The 23,226-nt window shown below is 35.8% G+C and overlaps 1 protein-coding gene across 1 annotated transcript in view; it reads right to left on the bottom strand.

Annotated features, from left to right (window-relative positions):
- LOC131036916 (lysM domain receptor-like kinase 3) overlaps window positions 1-22,985 on the bottom strand; it is a 28,610-nt gene extending 5,625 nt beyond the window's left edge. Inside the window, exons 1-6 of the mRNA XM_057968925.2 lie at window positions 20,916-22,985; window positions 9,460-9,531; window positions 3,966-4,256; window positions 3,407-3,552; window positions 3,177-3,266; window positions 2,943-3,048 (exon numbers count right to left, since the gene is read on the bottom strand). Of these exons, the coding sequence (XP_057824908.2) occupies window positions 2,943-3,048; window positions 3,177-3,266; window positions 3,407-3,552; window positions 3,966-4,256; window positions 9,460-9,531; window positions 20,916-21,618 (1,408 nt within the window). The 5' untranslated portion in view covers window positions 21,619-22,985. The remainder of the gene's footprint in view (window positions 1-2,942; window positions 3,049-3,176; window positions 3,267-3,406; window positions 3,553-3,965; window positions 4,257-9,459; window positions 9,532-20,915) is intronic.
- Window positions 22,986-23,226: the final 241 nt, after the last annotated feature.

Raw genomic sequence — 23,226 nt, 5'->3', positions numbered from 1 at the left:
TTGAGATCGGTAGAAATTTCTGTTATGGGAGAAAGTACCAAGGATAATGAATTCCATGTACAAGGTTGTGATCCCATTAAAGGAGAGATGTGCTTCTTGTACTACCCTGCAAGTCCTTTGGTTTGATTCTCAACATAACAAGTAAAAACATATTAAGATATTTCCATAAATATTGGACTAACTGTACCAGTTTTGAATGTAAGATTTTGAAACAATCTTGCAGTAACAATTCATAATATCCATATTAATAAAACAAGTATTCACTGTACCACCACAAAATAATTACTTTTGTAATGAAACCAAGGAAAGAGCATTGATATCGTGAGGAATAGGGCATCTAAGAATAAACATCTAATGGACAAGGACCAAAAAAATAGTAACTTCAACGTTTGACTCTAGATGCATTGTTCAAAGATTTTTAGAACACCTTTAAATGTTGCATCTCATGATTATCCATAAGTGCAGACTTATCAAATGAGTTCCATGACTGCTGTTGTGATCTCGTATGAAATGTGCTTTTATACTAGCCTTAAAGTTCATCAGTTTGATACTTAATAGAGGCAACGAAAAAAAAACAATTCATATTACTATCACAGAGCAAGTTGAAAAGGATTTAACATATTTCACTAGTCCTGGACTAATTTGTACCACCCTAGAAAAAAGATTTTTGGAACATTGTTGTGGTTATAATGCATAATATTTATATTAATAAGATAAATATTATATAGTGCTATAACAAGTGACAGGGCAATGATTACGTTATAAAACCAAAGAAAAGGCATTGATTTCATAATGATATGAGTAACTAAGAATAAATAGTTCATGTACAATAGTTCTGATTTCTGAGAAAAGATTAAAAACCTTAAAAGTTTGACATTAGAAGTATTATTCAGAGGATTTTAGAACAATATTGAATGTTGCATCCAGTGATTGTCCGCGTGCAAATTTATCAAATTAGTTCCATGTGCAATGTTGCAACCCCACAAAAAGAGAGATGGCTTCTTTCATCAGCCTACAGTTACCTTAGCTTGATTCTCAAACACAGACAACCATAAACAATTCGTGGTGTTGGAGCTCAAAGTCTTTCCCTTTTCGCTATTGTTCCCTCCTTTATGTGTGCCTATGAAATTCGCAATAGAGGTCATTGTGTCAAATTTTTCCCTTGGTTGTGTTTTCCTCTCCTATGTCTTCAATCAATTCACCAATCGAAATTCAAAAATTTTCTAAGTAAAGAAGGTGACCAGAGGTTCTATAGGAACCAAGAACCATTGGTTCTCAATTCCCATGGAACCTTCAATAGGAGAGAAATGAATGGTGAAGGCACGATGCAAGCCGATGGCTTGACCCCTAACAATTTCTCTTGTTGGGCATCTATGAATTTTAATGCCTTTACTTCTTGCATTTTAAGTGGTGTTGACGTGTGGGTGAAGTTTTAATGTGCTTTTTAGCCCAATAATGTGTCTATTCGAATCTTGGTGTGTTCTTCCCTCTACTTGTTCCAGCAACCCGTAATAATGGTGCTCATCTTCTCAACCACCAAAAATTAGTTGCAGATTCTTTCCTTCCATTTGCAACACCCATTTTGGGCAGGATTCAACCCGGGTTGAGGATTTTGACCAAGCTACAATGTTGAAATTTAGGGTTTTTTCCTCCGTGGTATATGTAATGTTTTTAGTGTCGTTTTGAGGAGGTTGGTTCATTGTGTGTTCTTCAGATGCCAAGAAAAATTGCGAAGGCATCCATTAATGTCATAGTCTAATTCATTGAGAGGTTGCAGACATGTGGAATAGGAGAAGAGTTGTATTGTAATGAGATTTTATTGTAGAATATCTCCATGGTATTTTGTTGGTTGATAGGGATTTTCCTTTACCACATTTGCTGGTATGAACGAAAAATTGAGTTAGATGAATGTGGCAGCACTTTGAAAACATTGCAAGGCTTGCAATGATCTTTCTTATTTTATGTATGAATATATGCAATTGTGTCTAGATTAGTATGTTATGTGGTAAGGTTTCGCATTCTTTGGTGTATGTAACTGCATAGCTACATGTTCTTCTTTTCCTATTTGTCCTCTTTTCATTGTTGTGACTCTGTTGCCCATGAATAGTCACCCGTTTGGAACTGCTACCAATCTCACCTTCAAATCAAAACATAAATCAGTAGTGGGAGTAATTTTTTGTGCATTTCTAACCCAGTGATATGACCAAGGGAAAACATCTTCAGTGAGGTCTTAATTGATTCCATTTCATGCGGGTTGTATGTGCACATGCATATCAGCTATATAGGGGTTATATGCAACCAGTTATTCTCGGTTCAGTGACATTCTTTGTGACCAAGACATCAAGTTGGGTTTGGTTGTAAACGTTTATTGATTGTATATTTTGAACGAGTTTAATACCTGTTAAGGTATACTCTTGGCAATACCCTTTTGAGTCTAAGCTAAGCTTGAAGTGTAGGAGATCTAACCTACTCTCATAGAGTTGGGCCATTAATCCTCCACATTCTATTGATGAGCTGATTTCACTTGCATGATGACAACCTTGGCCTTATGAATGAGATCTGGTTCTATGAAGTGCAGCAATCTTTTTGAGACCCAACATCTGGTACTACCACAGAGAGTAAAAAATCGTTTCATGAGTCTTGGAATAATTTGTACTATTCTACAATGTGAAAATTTGAAACAATGTTGTGGTAACGACACGTTATTTTTCACATTAAAAATAATTCATAATACGCGTGCAAAAGGACTCCACACTAGCTTCACTTATATTTACTTTGTAAACCATAATGCTGTACCACATTTAGTTGACACGAGTACACGACCATTACCTTGTGCTTGGAAAGAACTACTTTCCCCTTGGGCCTGAAAATAACTATTTCTCAATTTTGAATTCTTCTTTCTGGTATACATTGCAGTTATAAAAGATAAAAGCACAACTTACCCTTGCTGAGAGGATCATGAAGCCGAGTACAGACTGAGCTGTTATGTGCATATTCATAGACAAGAAAGAGCTCGTCATCACTTGCTGCAAAGCCAATCAGCTCTACCTTGTAATAGAAAAAATATCTTAGATTCGAGATGAATATGAAAGTCATTTGCATAAAAGAGAATCTATAATTCTATGATACTGAATAATACAACATAAAATCGTCAACAGAAAGGTCTGCAATCTTACCAAGTTGGTGTGATGAACTTTGCAAAGAACTTTCATTTCAACTTGAAATTCTTTTGTTTTAGTAGCTTTCATCCTCTTAATAGCAACCTCCTGCATTCATAAATAAGAACAGGTCCCACATGATGACCAATGTATTATATTGTTACAAAAACATTAGATTCATTCTATTCTTCTAAGCAAGTTAAATCAAACTTCTTCCAAATGATAGGTAAATGGATAAATTCAATCACCTGATCTCGTAATATTCCATAATAAACTGAAGCAAATCCACCTTTTCCAAGAAGTTCTGAATCCTTGAAATTATTAGTTACAGCCAGAACTTCTTTATATGTAAACATTATTGGTTTGTCCGCATTGAAGTTCCTAGTCATCAGATCTGCAAAATGACACAGTATGAAACAAAGTATACACTATATAAATATCAAGTCTCACAATCTCAAAATACTTATGTCAGAATTCACCGAGGCTAAACATCTTAAGAATTATTAATAAGTATATGCTTTACAGTGATGGACTGGGTTATAACATTGATTGTTTATTACTTATGGAAAACAAAAATGCAATTTGCAAAACAAGATTTAATTTTACAAAGTTGTCAATATAAATTAAAAAACGAATCAAAATAGCATGGTCAAAAAGAAGTATTAGCTGTTTGAATCTCTGAATATGCCGAAGCACAAATGGCATGCATGACTATATAAGGTTCACTAGCAGAATAAAATCAAACAAGAAACATTAAAAATTGGCTAAAGTCTCAAAAACTAAAATCTATAAGATAAAATGCAATACCTTTTGTCACGGTGGGTTCTTCATCATTCAAGTCAGTGGGACCATTCTTCACTCCATGGCAACAAAAACAGCTTCCCATAAACAATTGAGATTTGATAGTACAGAGGAAGTGAGCTTTTTCAACATCATGTCCTGCACTGTTACTTGTACTGTTCTTTTCTTGTTGAAAACAGACAAATTTGTGCCTTAAGGCATAAACCAATGATGCTGTGAGAATCAAAACTAGTGCAATTCCTATCAACCCCAATAAGCATCCCCAAAAGAGTCGACTCTTGGTATTTTTTGAAAATTCTGCAAATTCATACATAGCAAGCATTAAAAATTCAAATTTTCACGGTTCTAATCAAAAGACTCATATTAACCTATTGCAAGATAACTATTACATTGCACTCCTAATCAAATGAGTTATCTTAAACTGCTGCAAGATAACTACTACATTGCACAGTCCTGATCAAAAGAATGATCTTAAAATATTGCATGATAATCATGTTATACATGAAAATCTATAGACAAACAATAACATTAATATTAATAATGTCAGAAAATTATAATTTATATCAAGATTAAATTAGTTCAAGCCAAACACATTTGCATAGTGTAAACTCGTTTCTTCAAATGATCTTATCAAGTTATTCCAAATCATTGAGAAAATGCTCATTTTGTACTTAAAAGTTATGACATTGATGCAAAGCTCAGTTCTAATTGTTTTTCACGACTTAATTTTTTTTTTCAATTATAATATATACTTGTACAACAATAGTACATTGATTTGGACTACATTATCAGAAACATTACTTCCACGTGTAAATACTTGCAAGTTGTTCAGATAAGTACACATAGTAGAGATGAAACAGACAAACAGAGAAGAAGAGACGATAAAAAATAAGGTAGATATCAATACTAATAGTATCCAATAATATATACTACAATACATGAATTCAAGAGTTGCACCACGAGAGAAAGAATGCTTGATTTAGACTTGCAGATAATGCATGCACAAATACAGGAGATGGATTCAATGAGAATGAATCATTATAGTTGGCAAATTCTGCAGAGCCTGCACAAGCACTATACAACAGATCATAGTGTTGCTTCAGATATGCCTCACATCACCATGCTGCATCCATACAGGTTCCAGATGTGGCTGAAAAATTATCTAAATAGACAGAAATATTTAGGGTGCATTTAAGCCGTATCCTAGGAGATAGACAATTTAGCATTTGTTTGGATCATAAGGTTGTCTTAAGACAAAGACAATATGGAAAAGAATTGTGGGAAAAAAATTTGCTGTTAAAGAAAATCAAAGAAACTAATTTAGTCCAACCCAAAAACAAAATACTTTATGTTTTGCACAAAATGACCTATATTGAAGTGAGTAATAGTCACATGAGATAAATGTTCCACAATAAAAAATCATCTATGATCTATCCATAAGTACTAGTTTTACCTGGGAATGCATCCCTAGCCCTTTTTGATGCATCCCCATATTTGGGATGTCCCCAGGATGATGGGGAGACAGTCAAGAATGTTCCCTAGCCATCCCCAAATTCTCCCAAACACCAGGAAATGCCCTAAAATGCGGGGATGATGGCAATTTGCAAAGGGGATCCAGGGATGTCTGGGATATCCCTTGACCGTCCTGGGGACAACCAACCAACCCCTTTTTCCAACCATTTTAAAAAATAAAAAATCACTCAAATGCTTTATAAAACATTTTTTTATTTCTTTTAGTTGGCCTCCACACCTCAGGTCACCCTAAATGGAAAAAACAGCTCCTTTTCAATGCATGAGTTCATTTTATGTTCATTGTTCTTCAAAATAATATTGCACTAGCAGGGTTTGCAGTTGAAGGAGAAACATTTTTTTTTAGCAAGGTTGAAGGAGAAGGTGTAGAGAGGTTGAATCCAAGGCATATTTGGTAGTGGTGCAACAATTTCTTGGCAAAGGTAAGTCATTCTATCCTTTTATTTATTTTTTTCAAGTTTTTTTCCAAGTAAGAAATGTCTAATTTTTCATTTTTTCCATTTTTCAATTTAAAGTTTTATTAAGTCTCACAAAACCAACATGAGCAATACTGAGAATGATAGTAGTGACAATGAAGTGGAAGAAACTCAAACAAATGCAAGAGTTTCAGCCTCATCAGAGTGTGGAAGTGTTGGGGGTGGGGGTGCACAGCCACCAAATCCATTTGAGTGCCCTTCAAAAGTCTTGAAAAATATGCGAAGGGCCCTTTTAACATAAAAAAAAAAAACCTCTTCTCCAACTTGTGATAGTTGTAGATACCAAAAGTAAAAATTCAGGGGGGAGTAGGGCGTGGTTGTGTCACATTTGAAAGGCAACTTTTAGAGAGAGTTGCACAAGGGTACGATCTCATTTCTTGGATGTTACATGTCATGGAGTTGAAGTTTGCCCAGATATAAGGGAGGTTGAGAAGTTAGAGGCTCATAGATTAGACATGGAGGCAGAAACAAGGTCTCAAGGTGCAAGTGGACTATCATGTATGCCTATGACATTCATGGTTGGTAGTGCTACTAGTGATATTGCCACAAGAGGAAAGAGGAATATTAGTGGTGGTGAAAAGGCGAGGGATAGTTGCAAGTATGTTTAATGCATAGGCACGAGATGCAACATAGTTTTCCATTGCCAAATTCTTTTATGCCATGCCATCCCATTTCATGTGGTTCGTTCCTCTTATTTCAAATAAATGATCAAAGATGTAGCCTCGATTGGTCCCTAATTTGTACACCCTAGAGATCATAAACTACACATTACCCTCCTAGATAGAGAATATTCTAAGGTTAATTTGCTAATGAAGGATATGAGGCAAACAATAGATTGTTCTTTTGTAATGGATGGGTGGACTGATATTACACGTCAGCCACTCATCAATATCATAGTCACATGCCCGGTTGGCTCTTATTTTCTTAGAGTCGTGGATTGGTCAAAGAAGTGTAAGGATGCAAACTTCCAATTTAGCATTTTGATAGATGCCATAAAAGAGGTTGGGGCCTCAAATGTTGTATAGGTGATCACTGATTCAGCAAGTGCATGCAAATTGGTTGGTATGATGTTGGAGGGTAATTACAAGCCCATCTTTTGGATTCCATGATGTGTTCATGAATTGAACACTGCATTGAAATACAAATGGAAAATAGATTGGGCGAAGCAAGTTGTGGCAAAAGCTAAAGATATTCAAATACTCATTTGCAACCACCACATCTCACTTGCTCTATTTAGGATGTTTTCAAAGGAGTTCCTCAAACCTATTGAGACAAGATATGCTAGTTAATTCATTTTGTTAGAGAGGATGCTTGAGGTGCATGAGCCTCTACAGTTGATGATGGTGAATTAGAGTGGAGTAGATGGCCTAATTGAAGCTCTATTGAAGGAAGAGCCATCAAACAAAGGATCCTTGATGATGATCAAAGGTCAACTTGGAGGTAAGCCATTGATTTTATTATTAAATTAATAAACTCCACATTTTCATATTAAATTTCTGATTTTAATATTTTAATTTTATTGTTCAATGTTTCAACTTTCAAAGTGTCTAACTTGTCATTTTATTTTTATTATCTTTTTGTTTGCATTTTGCATATATGTTTGCTCTTACATCTCACCTATTGCAAATGTCATTAGATATGCTCATATGGACTCTCCTAATCTTGGAGAGATATATAAGACATTTTACAACATGATTGGAAAGATGAAGCAAACAATTTTGGCCAAGGATCCTACTTTGGGACTATATGAGCAACATATTAAACCCATTGTGATGCACAAGTGGAACATAGTGAACACCTCACTTCATATGGCAGCCTTTGCTCTAAATCCCAAATAGTATGCACCAAAGGCTGGAAAGTTCCCTCTATGTGATGATGAAGAGGTGAAAGAAGGGCTAATGAAGGCCTTTCAAAAGATGTATTCAAATGAGGAGTCTTCAAAACTTTGCACATAATGACTTGCCTTCACAAACATTCGTGGTCCAACATTTTTACCAGAGTCAAAGATAGATAGAGCTACATTAGCTCAAAGTGACCCTACTAGATGGTGGACATGGCACTAGAAGGATACACCACAGTCGAAGATTCTTTCCATTTGCCTCCTTTCATAGGTTGCCAGTAGCTATGCTACAAAGAAGAATTGGTCCACATATGGCTCTGTCCACACCAACAAGAGGAATATAGCTTCCTCTAGACAAGCAGATCAGGATCATCAGACTCCAAGATATCAGCAAACTCAAGCTTTACGATGGGATGTTGATCCTGAAACATCACCCAAGTTGATGAGGAGGCACTGGAGGGATTGGTTGGTGTTCCATTGGATGAAGTGAATCCTCATAGTGGCAATGACTCGGAGGACTCTAATTTTGATGTAGTGTGGAGAGATGCATATTAGAGGCAGCAATGTACTCTTTTTTTTTATATTTTCGTATTGTAATTAAAAGTGAAACTTGTAGCCTTTGGGCATTTTGTTGTAACTCGTATGTTATTTTTTAACATTACATGCATATTGACAATGAATTCTAAAAGCAATTTGAATTAAGGTTTTCTGTTTTGCTAATTTGTTTTGACTTTGAGTCTCACGTGAATTATCAATTTAATAGAAATATTATATATTAAGGTTCTATAATGTATATATGCATGCTTTATTGATGTTATCATATGAATAATTAAAATTTCTTTATTTTAAATTTTCCCAATTTTTTATATAGCCATCCCCTTTGCCGTTCCTTGTACCCAAAAATGGCCCGAAAAATTGGGAACTCTTAAATGTGCCCCCCCTCCCTTTTTGTCCCCATCCCAGAAACTTGGGGTAACATTGATAAGTACACAATTGAATTAGGCTAGCAAATATAGATGCAAATACATGGAGAAGGCTTTTCAACTTTGACAAATTAATCTTGGATGGAAAGACAAAAGAGTAAACTCAAATGAAGTGAGAAAACAACACTACTAGTATAAAGCAAAGTGAAAATTGCAACAAGGAAAAATAATATACAAGTGAAAAGAACATAGAATAAATATTATAAATACAACATAACTGACAAATTAGTAATTTGACTTAATTTTATACTTGATTTCTCCTTTACCTTGTTACATTAAATTTCATTATTGTGACTCAAATATGTATTTAGATGTTAAACACATAGCTATAAAATACACTCTACACAATTAGAAAAATTGCATCTTTTCAGCTTACTACTCTGTGTAAGCATGTTTATTGCAATATTCATATGGTTTGGTTTCCTCCAAGCTATCAGATATTTCCACTTTGAATGAACCTATAATTAGAAAATAAATATCTCTCTAGAAATAGTTGGCAACTATGGCTTTCTCACATCTAAACAACATTGATTCTTCTAGGCATAGACCATACGGAACTTATGGTATTAATCAATTAGGTAACATTTTGACTCCCTAGTCTTGCTATTTAAAAAGGTACATTTCTAAATGACACTTTTGAAAGAATAAAATTCAGAAATAATATAACAAACCTTTCAATGGAGCTGCAACTGGAGAAGGTGTTGGAGAAATTTCTTCTTCTTTATGGTATGGTACTCCAGGAACTGCAGATAAAGAGCAAATTAAACATAAGCATTCAGAAGACATCTATTGCCACAACATCCTATAAATACCTAATTTTGAATTAGTTGACATTATCTCAAAAAATAGTATCTTCAATACTCAAGATAGTGCAATTATGCCATGGTCCCATGGAAAGGGACTACTAAAAAAATCTCAGCAGGTGCTGCTGACAAAATTTAAAATTTAAATCCTTTAACAATCAGAAAGTTTCATAGTTTTTATAGGAACAGCTAAGGTTAAAAATCTCAGCTGAGAATTTTTAGGAAACCAGTGATCACATAATTTGATTAAAAATCGCAATACTGAAAAATAAATTTTTCTTCTTTAATCCACTAGCCAGAATCTAAGAAATTCAGATGCTTTCTAATGATGTCACATGGATCACAAAACCCTAAGCTAGTGGGGGAAATTTCTAGCCCCACCCCACAAGCAGCCATTAAAAGTCGGAGGGCAAAAATTTAGGGGCTCCAATTTTCTAGCTTAAGTTCCCACTAATCCTATAGCATATGTTTCCTTATCACATGCGACTTGTCTTTCTGTGATTTTAGATCCTGAAGCCCACTGCATGGGATTGCAAAAATTTGAATACAGCTACTAGTATTAAGATTGATTTGGACTTTTTGGAGGGAATAAACCAAAGAAAAATGTCTGTTACTGATGCACTGATTGCCTTTTGCAAAGGATTAAGAAAATTTATACCACAAAACAGGAAATGATATGATTTGATTCTCAAATAGTAACAAATCTACATCATGAAAAAACAAGGCTAGTAAATTGGCTACAAATATAGATAGGAAAATGAATCATTTAGCAAGAAACAAATACAATAATCAGTTTACCTCAGACCTTTTGCAGCAAGAGCAAGCAAGTTCTAAGTTCTGATTAGCTACGCAATTTTGAGAAAATCAATTTGCATACTGGCAGAATTCTTTAAAAACATAAGTAATTCCTTATAAAACATCTAAAATACTAATGATACTTACCAAAATATACAAGAATCATAAATTTAATTATATAAATAGCTTGGCTTAGCTTAATTTTTTTTTGAGAGAGATTGATATTGTAAAATAATTAATTCAGTGAGTATGCAAGATGAAGGGTAGAACAGAGAAGGAATGGGATTGGAGAATTGGAGATTTGGAGAATAGAGTCAAGAAAGAGATAAGATTCAAGACAACATACATGATCAAAGATGATATGGAAATAGGTTATGAAAGAAAGTGGGTGATCTAGAGCACACAATTAGTCTAGTCAAAGATAATTTCAACTCATTTATGGAAGACTCGGTGAAAGAAGTCAGGGATCAAAACCCTAACATCAAGAAGATCAAGGAGAAGTAAAGCAAACAATGTAATGTCCCCTTTTAAATTTTACTTACTTTTCTTTAAATAATAAAATCCAATTCACAATTCTAGTAGCCCAATTAATTATAAATATAATATTAACTTCAGAAACTGCATCTTTAGCAGTTTATTTTAATTTATATATTATATTTAGAATATGTTTCTAAAAAGACAGAACTTATCCTTTGTGAGTGCTATTAATTATCCCAATTCCGCATTGATCTATCTTCACTCAAATGTCTTTGAATTGTCTCCAGATCTGCTTGAATTGGGGGTTTCTATCCACTAAATCAGGACTGGAAATTAGGGGGGTTTTGTCCTCTAATTTCAGACCTTGCGGGTTTTCGTCCCTCAAGTTGTTGAACCACGTTCCACGCTCCACAAGGAGTGATAATTCAAACATAAAAATGTATCCACAATGGCGATTCCTTCTCCCTCCCGATTTCTCTTAAATACCATATTTTCCTCACAGACAACTCTTGATAGTGCTCCTTGACTTTTGATAATATTAAACTTCAATTTAATTTTAGTTTGTTATAACTTTCACTCCTTAATGAAATTGAAGGTACCTTTCCTTAATTTCAGTGCTAAATTTAATAATTTAACTATTTTCTTTTTCATTTTTACGTGGGGGCATTACACACAAGATGGGGATAAAGAGGAAGAAGTAATAAAAATATCAAAGAAGAGTTAGGAGATAACATTTTGATTGGAGATGTTCCAACAAAACATTCATAGAGATCCCTGTTGTTCAAATTCCAAATGAAGTTTTGGAAAACCCACTCTACTTGACCATGTCCTTAAAGGTAAATGTATAGCAGAGTGGCATGGGGTGTAAGACTTAAGGAATGGGTCCAAAGTGAAATACCTGCCCTAGGCTAGAGATCTTCTATGGAGGAAAAGGCCTTTTCACACAACCTTCTCAAAATCTACAAATTTGCGAGGAGATTCTTCGTGGAGACTACATCTGATGGGAATAGAGTTAAGGCCATGGATCTGCCATGTTCAATTTAGAACAGTAGTGACCTTCAAAAGTCCCTTTAATGGTTATGATTTTATAAACTTCTCCCAAGATTTTGGGATGAGATTCTCAATCTCTTGCCGGAAGAAATCGGAAGATATGTTGTGTTACGAGAGAACATTATTTATCTACCTATGTATGAGTCTATGCTAAGGTTGACCTAGCTAATCCTATTCCCCAAGCTAAATGGATTTTCTGAAGCAACAAGAATTAGATTTTAAAGATTTATGTCAAAGAATTATAACTATAAGTGATTAAGTAGGGAAGTCAAAACCTTTACATCTCTCGTAAATTTGTTGGGGGTTCATTCCAAGGATCTGTCAAATGGTGGAGTTTCAAAGAAAACTAGAACTTACACTAGGAAGATAAAATCCCTAAGACATTAGAATTTGAATGAAGAAGCCTTGAGGCGAGCTCTTGTAAGGAAAGAAAGAAAGAAAGAAATTCAATTAATGTCCACGAGTGTCCAAAATAGGTCAATGGGATTTGAAGATACTAATAGAGATAATAGAAAGAGTGGATTTAAAAAACATTCCAAAGAGGCTACAACCTTAAAGATAACTATAAGTAAAACAAATACAAAAATCATCCCGATGAACAAAAATGAGGGAGTAACCTAGAGTGCAGAAATCCTAGTCTGTTCAAAGAGGAATCTCATGAGACCACCAAGATGACTGTAAGTAATTCTATAAGCAAGAAAACCATGCAAGAGAGAAGACTCATCACCAAACAATATAGATTCAAGGATGGCAAGCAGCCAGAATGGGTGAGCTAGGTCTAATCTATAGCATTATAAGAGGAGCCAACATCCTTGCTAATAACTATGAAGATACTAATAAAAGATCTAATGATGCCCCTTATAGAGTGTCCTAACCTAAGAGGCTTTGGCTACATGACCTTGGGGAGCACAGATATCAATTGCATAAAGAATCTTTAAGGGAACATCTTGTAATTGGTTGAAGCTTCCTGTTGTGACCTTTTTCACACATCGCCCCATTGCAAATGGGGACCCTCCCTTTTTTCCTGCTTTCTATGGTTTTTGTTAGTGTCCTGTGGCCTTCCGCTTCAGTTTTGCCAAGCCTTGCTCAGTTGTGAACGGTTCGAGTCCTAGAGATTGAAAGCTAGTTTTTGCAAGCCAAGTGATAACAGAGTCTAGACACTGCCAAAGTGCCTAGAAAGGCCAAAGGACGAAGATCGCAATTGATTTGGACGAATTTGGACAACTTTTTATTTTTAGAAAGTTTGCTTTTTTTGCTTTTTCCTATTTTTTAGGAAGTTTCGTTTTTGGCATTTTTAGCCCAATCCTCAGTATGGCTATTTTTAGAAAGTTTTCCCTATTTTTTAGGGATGTCTGCTTTTTGCTTTTACAGAATGGGAATCTAGGGTTTGTACTGGCGGCACTGACCTGCTTCAATCGTGATTGAAAATTTTCAAGTTTTGACCCAAAAAGCTAAGTTCCTATATTTTAGGGGGTCATGGCGCATTCAAAGGGTAATCAGCTCGAAAAATCATCTAAGTGTGGAATGTCATCCTGATCCTCAAATGTCCTGAAATTTGGCTAAGTCTGGAATGTCATCCTGATCCTGAAATTTGACTAAGTCTGGAAAATTGGAGAATCCTCCAAAAACTAGATTTTGCATTATAAGTCCTAGAGATCCAAAACCACTCTCAAACATCCTAACAATATATATGAAATATAACTTAAAGTATGCTTATACTTAAATGTTATATTTCATATATAGTCCGCCCTCTTGAGAGCCTTCAAAAAGTCCGCCTTGAAGAGAGAGCTCTAAATTCCGCCCTATGTTGAGAGATGCCTAAAGCCCGCCTTGAGGAGGTAGTCTAAAACTCCGCCTTGGTAGTCATGTCTCCAAAACTCTGCCCTCCTTGATGACCTTCCAAAACTCCGCCCAAGGAAATAGATGCAACGTTGAAGACCCCTCAAAGTCCGCCATGTAGACATGTTCCTAAACTCCGCCTTGGGTAGTAAGTCCAAAGTCTGCCTTGGCTAGGATATGCATCAAAGTCCGCCCAAGGAGAAGCCTTCAAACTCCGCCCTTGGTAACAAGATGTCAAAGTCTGCCATATATGTTAAAGAGGCTATGAGGTAACATTAAACTCTACCCTAGGCCTTGCTTGAGGTAACATTAAACTCTGCCTTCCTAAAGTCCGCCTTGGAGAGGGAGTTGGAAAGTCCACCTTGATGGAGAAGTCTCAAAAGTCTGCCATGCAAAAGGTTAAGCCAAAAGTCCGCCCAAGGTGCTAAGTATGATGTTGAAAACCCTCTAAACTCCGCCATGACTTGGGGTCACATCAAAAGTCCGCCCTCTATGTTGAAGTAGGTGCCTTCAAATTCCGCCCTCCATGATACCTTGAAAGTCCGCCATAGAGGGGTCAAGAAAGTCCGCCCTATGCCTTAGTAGAAAGGCAGCCCATGAAGGGAGTTATAAAAAATCCGCCATGATGAAGAGGAAGATAAAACTCCGCCCAAGGTGCTACACATGATGTTATAGACCCTCTAAACTCCGCCCTAGGCCTTAAAAAGGTTGTAAGAGATGTTCAAAAAGTCCGCCTTTGGTGTCCTTCAAACTCCGCCATGCCTTGGGTAGTCTCCAAAAGTCCGCCCAAGCATGAGGCTCAAACAAAGTCAACAAGTTTGAGTGATGTCATCAAAATCCATAAAGATTTCGAACTTAAAAAACAAAATAGAAAGTTTTTCTTTGGAAGGGAATATTGGAAGATTGATAAAGATTTCGAACTTAAAAACCAAGATAGAAAGTTTTTTTGAAAGGGAATATTGGAAGATTGCCAAACATTTTGAACTTGTAGCCAAATTGGAAACTTTTGGAAGATATTTTCTTCGAACTTGGAAAGATGACAACACTTTCCTAAAGGGTGAAGTTAAAATTGGAAACATGAGTTGGACGATTTTAAGTATTTCTAATTGAAGATTCAACTTTGTTTACAAATACTTTGTTGTAACTTCATTTTTACACACCAAGAAGTTCGAAGTTACTAAGGAGAGCATAGTAAAGTATTTTCAGTTTGAAGTTCATCTGGAGAAAGTTTTGATATTGCTGGTAGTTGGACAAACTTCGTGACGAAGGATTCACAGATTTTTGAGTGAAGCCAGCTGGTATAAGGAAGAATTATTGAATCTTTCCTGAATTTTCTGAGTATTCTTGAGAAATTTCCAGCCTTACTTCCATCCATTCGAAGGTGAAATTGAATTCATGATGCAGATTTATGTATTTTCTGAGTATTTTTTAGAGTTTGAGAAATGATTTTTAGTGAATTTATTCGAATTTCTATGGGGAGGAAAATCATTTTTTTTTGCTAAGTATAAGAAAGTTTTCGAAGTTATAGCACTTGGTGTTGATTTACGATCACAACCATCCTTGAGATTGAAGGATTTTCAAATGAAATTTCAGTTTTTATGGCTAAGTATGAGAATGAAATGAAATCTCCAAACACTTAGCCATTCGCAGCCTCGATTTTCTTTAATCCAAGATAGATTTCTAACTTATTTTCCTTTGGTTTTATAGGTCGCAGGAGGAAATAGAAGTGGGATCATCATAGAGATTGCAGTTGGAGTTTCAAGCCAAACGGAGGATTGAGGACAAGTTCACGGGCAAGGTTCATCCGGGCGTGAAGATACTAAGTGTGGGAAATGTTTCACAGAGAAAATTCCAATTTCCTCAATTATGATGAAGGCAAGGAGAAATCCTTCTCCAAATTTCGGGGTATTGAGAGGGAGGGCATGATCACAGCGAATGCCTAAACAGCTTGATCCCATCATTTCATATTTGCAAGGGGTTATCTAGAGCTTTTACCCTCCTCCCGCGCAACATAAATTGGCAGCTGAAGGCAGGATCGTCACAAAAAACACAAATGGAGTTTCAAGCCAAATTCAGAATTGAAGACGGGACCATGGGCAAGGTTCGTCCGAGCATAGAGAGGGCCAAAATTTGGCTAAGTATGAGAAATACTTCACGAAGGGATTTCTTCTCCAAATTCGAGGCACTTGAAAGAATCTCAAGGCATCAAGAAAGAAAAGTTCTCAAACTTGGTGAAAATATGGAAAAGATTTCATCTCCTGAAAGACAAGCTCCCAAGCAGAATCAAATGGTGACAAGAAGGAATCAAATTTCCATACTTAGACAATTTCTTGACACAAATTGGAGAATTCAAGGAAGACATCCAGCACGTTGAGGTGGCGCCTCGTCATCTTCCAACCAATCAGATCATTCCAAGTCAACATGTCCAAGTTCGATGAACCTGACTTATCCAGAAGCTTCTAGAAGGGCACACTTCACAATGCAACAACCTTCTATTTTCATTGATGGTTCATATTTAGCAAGAAGGACAAGTGTCCCAAATGTAATTTTCTCTTTGGTCAAGGGTAGTTAGTTTTGGGAAACCCTAATTAGGGTTTGTAGCTTTCAATCTTGGCCCTTGATCACTGTTTGATCTCGACCGTTCATTTATTTTTGAGAAACTATATAAGGTTACCTCCTCTCATTTGGAGAGGGTGAGGTTTTGATGTATTGTTGCGTAAGGTCATTTCCAGATAATATATTGCATGTGCGCTTGCTTTGTAATCCCTATTGTTTGAATGATTTGCATTGTTTCAATTTCCTCAAAACTTAGTTAAGTTAATTTAGATTTGCTTTCGTTGTTGTTAATTTGAATGAAGGATTTGATAAGTGTCAATCGATGGTGTATCTCCGCTCATACTTTTGGTGTATGGATGATTTCCATTTCACCGTGCAAAGTTAGTCTGAGCCCATCCTCTGTGCATCCCAACATCTTAATCACAAGCACAATCCATTGAAGATTGCACCGGCTTTGTGTAGTTGTCCCTAGTGTGGCGAAGCAAAGTTTGGTTTCTCGAGAGCACCCAATTGATACCGTCTCTGGAGTTCGTAGGATTAAATTAGCCTTCTCAAACCCTATCCCTTTTTCCTTTTCTTTTGAAAGTCTTAATCCCCAGAAAATCTATAAAAAAAAGAAGAGCCTAAAGTTGCTAAATCCATCTAAGTCCAGCAGTTCAAGACAGTTGTTAAATGTAAGTCCCCCTTGAGATTTTCAGCATACACTACCCAAGAAGCTATTTCACTAAAGTCGCTTGTTCGCACATATAGACGTTGGAATCAGTGGTGATTTTTCAGGAGAGGATAGAATATCTTCGGGTATCCTATTCTAATGTTTGGTAGATGATAAAACAGACACCAACACTTCCCTTCAAGATAAATCAAGTTCAAGTTCAAGAATACATGAGACATAATACGATCTCTTGATCACCCTACAGAAACACCAACAATGTAATGATAATAACTTGCAAAAGAACAATATATCTATATAAGCATTAAAAGGACAATTATTTTTAGATGCAATTTAATAATTAAGGTTGCAACCACAACAAATATTAAGGTATGACATGTAACTAATTACATTTTTTCCTCATACAATTAAATACATTCGGAAACTCCTGGATGTTGAAGGCATTTCATGGTACTCAGTTAAATACAATCATAAACAACCCGATGGTAGAGGCATCTCTTTTAGGATGAAAGTTCTAGAAAAGGAACACGGTAATATAACTAGATTGGCAAGCATCAAACACCATATAATCTTTACCCCAAGCAGTATCTGAGGTGACAACTCACTACACTCTAAACTATGTGGAGCTAGATGTGTTGTATGTGTGGAAGCAATATTAACAATATTTCAGAGATGTTGAATACCAATCAAAGAATTACTTGCAGGGAAGATAATAGAACTAGAACAAAATTATAATGTGTGTTCTGTACATGGTAATACTCAAGAGAGATATATGAATGTCTATTTCCTCCAAGCTTCATCTATGCTATGACTAGAGTTATGTAATCTGATAGTACAAGTGTATGCACAATATTGCAAAGCCATCAATGCTAAAGAAGCATTATGGAAGTTGAAATGATTGACCTTCCACAAAACTCTTCACCTTCTAAAGATTGATTCAAACAGTGTTAGATGTAACAGATGAACCTGCCCTTTCAATGATTAAGGCTGCAACACATTCAGCACTTGAAGGTACCACGTATTAAGAATGGACCTAAGTGGTTTGCTTTGTACGTATTTAAAATCTTAACGAAGTTGATGATGAAGACTGCATAAGGTTCAGTGTGTGTTTTGATGGTGCCACGTGCAATCTACCCAGATTGTCTAGTGCCTATAAAAAAAAGTGTGCAGCATTCGATGAATATATATTGATGACCTTGAAGATGCTGCAAGCCTCAAGGATGTGTTTGGAAGTACCACAGACCATGGAAATGAGTTTACTAGTCACTAGAATTGCCTTTGGAGAATCTACTTAGACCACAGTGAGTTTTCTTTTCCCAGAAATAAGGAAATGCACTACAATACAATTATGATAATAACTACTTAAGACGTAAAGTGGGCTAATTTGAAAGACAAAATGCTTGCAAGGACTGTCATCTCACTGTTAGCCAGATCAACATAGAATCAGCAATAGCCAATAAACATGATGTCTAAAAGCTGAAAAAAATCAGCTTATAGCACAATAGCGGAATTGAGCACTTAGATTGACCTCTAGTCTTTGGTAGAGATAACATAAGCTATAGGGTCAATAATCTTCATCATGTTCAAGGAGGTTAGAAGATTGACTAGATATAAGGGAACCACATATGATGTGACGACATCAAGTCAATTGCAGAAGAAAGTAATAAAAGAGATATAAAAGAAAGCACAATAACTGACATGGAACCTAGAAAAACTTAATATTTACATTTCCAAGATGAAAAGAATCTCTTGAGGGATAACATGGCACGAGATTAGAATTCTGTCTATACTGCTATAAATGAATTTACACATTCTCACAGCCAATGAATCATCACCCAAGATCTACTATAAAATTACTACAACTAAAAATTATAAAAGACAAAGGCATCCCTTTGCTTAAGAAGTCACAGTTCCATTTGGATCTATCGAGAACTACCAACTAAATGTCAATCTTATATATTTGAGCTTGGTAAATCCTAAGAAGCTACAGTCTCATCTGGATTTATTAAGAACTGCCAACTAAATGTCAATCTTCTATATTTGAGCTTAGTAAATCCTAGCCTTTATGAATTTGATGGAGTCTTTCAACATTGCCCCAGATAGACTATGGATTTTTTGTATTTTTCAATTAGCAATAGTATCTACAAAACATAACTATTACAATTATTTTATAAATTGAAAACATATTTCGATCAGCTCCCGAAAACTAAGCTAACAATATATGCTTAATTGGATAAAAGTAGTACAAATTTCTCTTCCAAATTGTAGTAATTTTGGCATTGGAGCTGCAATGTGGACACCACAAATTTCTCAGGCCATCATTGGAAACTTTATTTTGGAATAAAGATTAAATGATAATTTCAGCCATAACAAACTCTCCTTAGGCATCAAAATAATTATCATGCACCACTTAGGGCCACCTGTGTCTCAAAACTAATCTACATTTCATTAATAGGGCTCAATGATGTCTGTAAGATTTCAGATAATAGCATGAAATTTCTGCCCGAGGAACAAATGCCTAAAGCTACTTACAATAACCTATTTCCTCAAATAAATGACATAACTTCAAAATGCAAAAGAAATGACTGCAACATTTAATGAACAAAATCCAGCTATTTCATTCATAGAAATGTGTAGGATAAATGAAATTGAGTTGCATTTATGGAAGGTTTGAGGAGAAGAGGATGGCAACTCACCCTCCAAGAATTGTAACTCCCAAGGGATGAGGTAACACCTCACTCCTCACACTCCAAAAAGGACAAGCAAACTTAACCCAAGTGAATGAACAGAAAGAACAAGGAAACCCTTTTTGAAAAAAATTTAATCTCGTTTAGAAAGAACAAGGAAACCTTTTTCATTCTATATATGTGTAACTCTTCACCTCATTATTCTTTGGCTGCTGAAATTTGTTGCATATTTTCTGTAAACTTTATAGAAGAAGCTTCTTATGAGTAACTGTACACTACTTACATAAGCCTTAAGTTGCACAGGTGATTTGTCATCTAAATCAGAGAAAGTGAAGTCAACTTAAGGGCATCAAATTGATCGCATTTTAGGACAACAGGATCTATACAGAATGAAGGATGGTTTATATAAGGAACAACATATGCGCATGGAAATTCATAATTTTCATGGCTTGGAGATGAAGCATTGTTAAAGAATCCTCCAAAAAGGACATGGTTTTCGTTCGACAATTACAAATTTATTCATATAATTGTTTGAATCTAAAGGAAATAATCATATGATCTCTTTATTTTAGTTAAATACGTCTTGATGACTCCTATACATACTTGATCCTGAATTATATTTAAAAAAAACATTGCTTTTTAACTTGAATTTGTCCAGAGAACGGTGATCTGATGGTTACATTTAAATTGAGTCTCCACCAAATCGGAACAGGTTCAGATGCCAGTAGAGACATTCGCTGGATAACATAACGAAATTGTTCAAAATAAATAGTTGAGAAAACAATTACGTCAAGGAACGTGCAAAGGCATCTAAGAAAATAGTTCTGGAAATAATATTGGCAAAATCAGGATCCACCAAACTGCTGAAGGAGAACATGAGAGATATGAAAGGAAATAGTAGCGACGACTTGGAAGAAATTCTCGTTTACAAGAATGGTTTATGCAGACTGCTTAGCATTATTCCCGCCAAAGTTAAACATGGAGCCTCTAGACGAACCAATACCTTTCAGTTTCCTACTTCCTACGACAAGGAATGAATAGCAGATAGGGTCAAAAGGATAAAACTGAGATTCTATCTCTGTTAGGGGTGGTGCCTAAGGTTCTTGTTTGCAGAATAGACCGTCTTCTGTTCAAGAGAGATTTTGCAAGCATATAAGATAGACAGAGAACAAAAGCAGTAAATTTCTTCTGTTTAAAAAAAACACAAAAACTCAAAAAAATGAAGAGTTTCAAATAGGATACTTTCTCACCTGAATTCAACGGTATGTAATAAACCTTTCCAGTTGAAAGGACATTTGGGTCTGTGATATTGTTCACCGTTTCGATATCTTGCATGCTCACTCCAAATCTACTGGCAATTGATGAAAGAGTATCCATATCTTGCAGTACATAACTCATGAGATAGTTTGAAGCGTCACTCGAGCAGCCACAAAGGAGGTACACTGTCACCACCGCTCCCATGTGTGCAATTCTAGAAGCATTGGGCAACTGTGCAAGACCTTCATAAGCACTCTCCACCATTGGTGCCAAATACCCATCATTATTCGTGACAGTATATGTAGTTGTAGTCAGATATTGTTTCTTAGTTTGGAAGCAGCCACAACTCTTGTTTACAAACGCATACTGAGCTTTAACAGCTGAGCTTTGATCAAATGTAAGTTCTGCAAGAGTAACATCAAACAGGGACTGAACTTTTGACAGTGTATCAGTGGACTGTAACTTGTAAGCAATAAGGGATTCGCACACACTAGTAGTATCAGAGCAATTAAAAGGGGCAGAAGAATAAGCGGATGCTGGAGTAAAGCTGCACACAAGGGATGCAACAGCCAAAACCAAGACTGGATGAATGATAATTCGGGGAGGCTGAAAATGATTCATTGACATTACTGTAGGTGTTTGTTTCAGAGGACAAGCCAGACGCTTGTGTCTTGATAACTTGCAGATTATTGTCATTAATTTCAATTGAAAAAATCAGAAAGCCAAAATAGATGTGTTTTGATAGTAATTTGGAAGAACCAACATGCCAAGATAGCTTGTTTAATGGAAAACTAGAGAGAGCTAAGACATAGCAATAGAGGTACTCTTAGTACTGTAATAATCCGCATGAAAGGTGAAGCAGTAGTATTACTGGACGTCACAGAACCAAATTAGATTAACAAGCTCAGCCTTCAATTAGAATGGCAAGCTTCCTTTCTGATGGTAGCAGAGTTGGGAATACATGAAACCCATCAAAGATGCCTAAAACACTTAGGATCGGAACTTTCAGAACAACCAAAACAGTAATTTTCCTTTCATATTGCTAACCCACTTTTACGCTTCTGTAATGAATTCTGCAAAAACAAAACCTGGGTTTTTCTCAACTACCAGCGATTCTCAAACAAATATAGACAAGCTTACTCCTCAACTTACATACCTTCTCCGTATACTCTAAACCAAGAATCGGTTCCCCATCAAATCCTACCACAACTAACCTGGACTATACAAACAGAATTCATCCTCAAATTTTCATAATTTGGAAAAGCAAATTCGGGTTTCCCCACCCACCATAAGAAATTTTGTTTCATGCATCACAATTGAAATTTTCTTACAATCTTAGTCTCATTGAAAAAACCTTCCCTCGGCATAGTCATCCATGTGCACAGAAACCAGAGCTTAGTTCCCCTCATATACCACTAGAAATAAAACTGCACGAGCTTTAGCACAGAACAATCAAACATCTGAAATTCCGCCAATTAATCTACTAATCTGACTATCTCTAGCTGAATTTTCCAAACAAAGACATGGTTCAGTTTTTTCCTACTTCTATGCAAAAAGCTTATTCCTCCTTTGTACACGAATGAACGAATTAGCTGGATACCTATATAGATTAGTACTTTACTGAGCACAAAATCAGATTTTTCACAGACAAGCTCTAACTTCAACAAGGCAGGCTCATTTTTTCAAAGCATCGAATTAAGTGATTAAAATAATTATGTGCAGAATCCTCATTTCAAGACCCCCTTCAACGAAAAAAACCACCATAGATGAAAATATACTACTGCAAACTAGAGGATATACTGTTCAGTCATTACTACAAACAGCAAGATTTAAGTCCACTAAATTTAATAAGGTGGGCCATTTGGCCAACTTCACCATGAATGTCACACTTTCGCTTTGTACTGACATATAATGGAAAACAAACAGGTTTCTCTTGTACCCAACAGATTTTGTGCTGGCAACATGATATGACATAGTTTTAGTAAACTATTCGTTATTATAGTAAATCATTTAGGGTCTAGTCTAATCAAAACTGTATCTGTGCAAATTATAGTCCAAGGGAGTGAGGACATTCCAGAAGCTGAGCCTATTTCTTCCCGATCACGTAGATTGAATGTTTTTTTTTTAATTTATTGATCATGTGGACAGGACCGTATGATTTGGACATCATGGGCGGGGTCAATGTTAACGCTTTTTAGAGTCCGAAATCAAGAATGAGAAAATCAGGAATATAAAAAATCTTCCATGAGGGACAAGATCAGCAATTTTAGGATGAGGTTACAGAGATAAATATATTAATATGCA

The sequence above is a fragment of the Cryptomeria japonica genome, chromosome 11 (assembly GCF_030272615.1).
Source record: "Cryptomeria japonica chromosome 11, Sugi_1.0, whole genome shotgun sequence".
NCBI lineage: Eukaryota > Viridiplantae > Streptophyta > Pinopsida > Cupressales > Cupressaceae > Cryptomeria > Cryptomeria japonica.
The sequence above is the reverse complement of the archived record's forward strand: the minus strand, read 5'-3'. Positions and strand labels throughout refer to the sequence as shown.